Source organism: Acomys minous, assembly GCF_964271855.1.
Source record: "Acomys minous genome assembly, chromosome: 4".
Classification (NCBI taxonomy): Eukaryota; Metazoa; Chordata; class Mammalia; order Rodentia; family Muridae; genus Acomys; species Acomys minous.
The window spans coordinates 44,484,006-44,488,824 of NC_140486.1; the positions used below are offsets into that span (position 1 = coordinate 44,484,006).

Sequence of the window (4,819 nt, forward strand, 5' to 3'; positions counted from 1 at the left end):
GCGTGAGTTCTTGAGTAGAGAGTGTGGTGTGTGGCAGCCAGGGTAGAGTTTGGTGTGAACTGAAGAATGTTTGGCTTGTCACTGGAATTTTATTTCAACTGAGCAAACATTTCTTAGGTATTGCTTCATTTATGTAGATATTATATTAACACATTATAAATACAAATATGGCAGACACTGGGTTAGACCCTGGGGTTATAGCAGTGAGCAAACAGGCAAAATTCTTAGTTACTGACCTTATAATGTAAAATAAAATAATTAGAAGATTCTTAAACTATAAGTAGTGTGATAGAGGTTAACAGAAGGAAAAATGGGCATTTTTATAAATGAGCATAAAGTGCACTTAATTTAATCCTCCAAGGGGGACATCATTTAGGTTTTAATTTAGTTCTCACTCCCCTTGGGGAGGTCAAGTGACTTTTTGGCCTTGTGCTTTCAATTGGTGCCTAGACTTAGGTTAAAACTATTTGCATAATTTGGAGATTTACACATAAACTCATTTTTCCCCTACTTTCCTTTAAACCTTATGTCAGTGATACAGAGATGTGTATGTGACATGGAAATATCACTGGTAAACAAAGCTTATGTTTGGAGTCCTTGTTCTAGGCAGGTCTAGACTGATAGGTTCATATAGAAAGATTTTCATAGACAACCCAAAAGTCTCAATTAAGACTTCTGTGTTCATTTAATGTTGACCTTTAATCAAATTGTTTGTATTTTTCTTCAACAAAATGCCTCCCAGGGTTTTAGCCACCAAAGCCACCACTTTGACAAAAGGATGAGTGCACACCTTATGGATGGAGGCATGTTCCTTGATGACTCCAGCGCTCAGGCATCTCTGGCCAAGGACAGACACGTGGTGGGAGTGAATGGACGGGTGGGTTTCAGTGATTAAGATCTCCATTTTCAGCACAGGCACCTAGGATGCCAAGAAGTTGACAGTATGACAGATAGTGAGAAAGAAAGCCAAGCTAGTTAGAGGTGGCCTTCTATTCATGGTTGACAGCCAAAAATAACTCATGGCTAACAGAGCTGGCAAACCCACACTCCATATTCATGATCGTTCTGTCAGTGTTTGTAGTGATGTGATCTCCACGGAGCTCTGGCTGCCGTGGGTAGTCAGTCATTGGGTGGTAACACCAATATCATTTTTAAAAGTACTTTAAAAGTATTTGCCCAACTTGAAATAATTAGCCCTGTGTAAGATAGTCAGGTTTATTCCAGGCTCACATCCTCTGCAACAGCTATTTGCTCTGTTAGACCATTCGGTCCTCAGATTATCCTATGCGTATAACCCCCTTTCTCAAGCTGTCAGGAAGCCTTTATTCTCCATTTAAAGAAGCTAGATGGTAGCTTTCTGGCATGCTTTATTATTTTATTATAAAGCACATTTTACTTGTTTTGGAATTGTGAAGTTTTTTATAATTATATATATTTTTATTTTGTTCCTTCCAGTCTGTATGACAACTGTCCTTTTCACCACTGGACTCCGAATGTCTAGAAAAGTCCCTAGAATTTTACTCCTCTGTTCCTTGAAGACAAAGATCATTTCTTAAAATAGCTTTCCTATGCCAAATGTTTACTGAATGTACAAATAAACAAAACGTACCCTGTTATAAAATAATTTAATAGTTAAAATGGATCTTCTTATCTGTTAAGCAGTTCAGTTAGCAGTTGTCACCCAATACTTCATAAAGTTTATTTGTATCTCTCATTAGTGAGGCCTATGTCTTAATAGGCACCTTTAGTGCACACTTACCATATATGACATGCATTTTTTACCCAGAAGAAATCAATCTTCTATTGTTAACATTCTGGTTTTGTATGTCTATGGAATGCTCCTGAGGGCCTGTGCCTGCAGGTCCCAGGTGATCTTAGACTGTGTCAAGTTGACAGTTAAAACTAACCAGCAAAAAAGTTTTCACCCTATTTCAGAATCTTTTTTATTGATGCTTTCTAAAATATGTCTCATCATCAACATTAAACGCTATCTTAGAAAGAAAGGGTGAAAAAAGAGTTTTTTAAACAAAATGGAGGCAGGAAAAAGGCAGATGATGCTATTGTAGTATTTGACAAGACAGACTTCAAACCAAATCTAATGAGAAAAGAGAAAGAAGATTTTTTCTTTTACTGATCAAGGGGATAACTCACCACGGGAAATTACAATTCTAAATAGATGTGAACCAAACACAGACTCATCTAACATCACAAACAAATTCCACTAGATTTAAAAGTTATAGGGTAACCCCAGAATACATTTGTTGGGAGGGAAGGTTTTATAGGAGGAAAGGTGGGCAAGACAGATCAACAGGGCCAAAAAGGACTAGAATACACGTGTACACAATGAAACTATTAAAAAACAATGAATACATTTTAAAAATAAGAATGGTTTAGAATGCACTAAGGATTAAAAAAAAAAGCTATAAGAGAAAGTACACGTAATCCTTCTTGAAATATCATAGGTCCATGTTAAAATGAGCAGATGAAATGCCTTCTCCTTTTTAATTGTTAGAAATGGTGTCCATCTTCTTACAAATAATGCTGTTTTTTTTTTAAATCGTTGTAAGGATGAATAAGTGAGTCAATGCAAGAATCAATGATGGAGAACTGGATCTCAAAAGGGTCAGATTCTGAGTTATAGAGGTAGGAGTTGGGATGTTGTATCATTGCCTGGTGTCTTTTACTTGTAAAATGGATGGCATTTATTTTGTACCCAAAGGAAACCAGTTTTCTTGTGCAAACACCACAATTTCATCTTTCTCTGGAATGCTCCTGAGGTCCCATACCTGCACTTCTTCCCCCACTCTCAGACTATGCTCAAAGTCTAAGCACAGAGAATAAGATCAGATGTTACCACTTCAATGCACCATTTTCTGGCCCCTCTGTATAGAACTCTTACTGCCTCTGCGTTCCTCCAATGCTCTAGTGATGCTTTTCCTGAGGCATTTAGATTTCCCATTTTGAATTACCATGCTTTACGTCTCTGTGTGGTCTTTCTTTCTTTTTTTTTTTTTTTTTAAATCCTAGGATGTTTATTACAAAGGTACCCCTGAACCTTGAGATGGGTTTATCGGTAGGATTTTTGGTACCGAGCACCGGCCCCAGGACCTCCAAACTTTTTGGACTCGCAGCGACGGGGGTCAGCTACAAGCAGGGTCCGGTCATACTGGATGAGGATGTCTTTGATCTCCTTCTTAGAGGCTTCGTCCACATATTTCTGGTAATAAGCCACCAGGGCTTTGGAGATGGACTGCCAGATAGCATAAATTTGGGCCACGTGACCACCACCCTTCACGCGGACACGGATATCCACACCAGCAAACCGCTCCTTGCCCAAAAGCAGAACGGGCTCCAGTAGCTTGTCCTGCAGCGTGCGCGGCTCGATCATCTCCAGGGGACGCCCGTTCACCTTGATGAGTCCATTGCCCCGTTTGCAGTGCGCCACGGCGGTGGCTGTCTTCTTGCGTCCGAAGACCTGCACGGACTGCAGCGGACCCTTGGAAGGCATGGCTGCGAGGAACGAACACGAGGTCCTCACCGCGCGGCGCCGTCACTGGAAAAGGCTCTGTGTGGTCTTTCATTTTAGACTCTCAGCTCTTCAAGGGAAAGCCTCATTAATGCTTTATGTGAGAAGGTAATCTTACATTCTTTATTCGATAAATCCTCCTTAAAGATATATCACATTTCGGGTGTAGGCCTAGTTTTAGAGGAACAGTTGTGACCGACTGATTCAGGGGGAAGGACTCACTACTTTGTCCTATAGAGTTTGCATAGTGCTAACGGCTTTTATTGATTGAGCCAATTTGACAAGACAATAATCCCCGCACACGGTAGTGATTAAGGATGTAGGTTTCCGTTTGTAGCTGAAGAATGAACTCTTGGCTTTGTCACTCACTAAATGTGTGCCAATGTGATCTCTGTCTGGGATATCAGAGTAGGTTAAAACACAATGCATTGTGCTCATCTGTCTGGGAGTTGACTTCATGGTTCTTTTGATCTGGGCAAAGCTAGCCCTTTCTCACTTTGCCTGTTTCTTGCATCTGGGCTCAGTTGTTGAGTTACCTTGATGCTGGATTGGATTAGGATAACCTTACCCAGGACAGCTGTTTTACACATGATCTCTCATCCGTCACTGTAATCCTGGGCTTTCTATATGACCCCAATACAGCTTCTGGAAGTTCAGAATTACCATACGACTACTCCTGTTGCATTCTATTGGTTCAAAGAAACTACAAGGATCAGCCAGAATCATGGGTTGGGAAATAGACCCATATTTTGATGGGAATTGCTACAAAATCACATTGTACTGGATGTGAATACACTGAGCATGAAAAACTGTTCACTACTTTTGTGCTTTATCGCTTATAATTTTGCAGTCATTAAACAAAGATAAATAAGATTTTATAGATGGATTGTTAAAATTACATAAGGTAACTTGGAAAGAAGTGAGTACGATGCCTTGCTTTTATGAAATACTTGTTAAATGTTGACAAGTTATTATTATTGTATCATTTATCTTCACAGTCAATATATAGAGGCTGTATTTTAATTCCCATCTTAGACAAGAAGGCACTTGGAGCTTCAGCTCCTTGCTCATATCATGTTGTCAGTTTATAACCTGTATTCAAACAAGTTGCTAAACTCCAATGATTGTATCAAAGACGTTGTATGTGTGTGCATGTGTGCATGTGTGAGTGTGTGTGTTGTTGTTGTTGTTTTCCTGCTATTGGCTGTGGCTATGGGACTGAGTACTGAATAGTAGTGCTGTGAGAAGCCTCCATACTGTCCTTTAGAGGCCTTCTGTATAGGATTTCATGAA

The 4,819-nt window shown here is 39.7% G+C and overlaps 1 protein-coding gene across 1 annotated transcript; it reads right to left on the reverse strand.

Annotated features, from left to right (window-relative positions):
* Positions 1–2,993: 2,993 nt before the first annotated feature.
* Positions 2,994–3,558, reverse strand: LOC311595679 (small ribosomal subunit protein uS9-like). Its single transcript, XM_084778636.1, has one exon. It carries the CDS (start codon positions 3,506–3,508, stop codon positions 3,068–3,070), a length of 441 nt encoding a protein of 146 aa, XP_084634762.1. The 5' UTR covers positions 3,509–3,558; the 3' UTR covers positions 2,994–3,067.
* Between the last annotated feature and the right edge of the window lie 1,261 nt (positions 3,559–4,819).

Excerpts from the sequence above, each read along its gene's own strand:
- LOC311595679 (XM_084778636.1), bottom strand. The coding sequence starts at position 3,508 with ATGCCTTCCAAGGGTCCGCTGCAGTCCGTGCAGGTCTTCGGACGCAAG.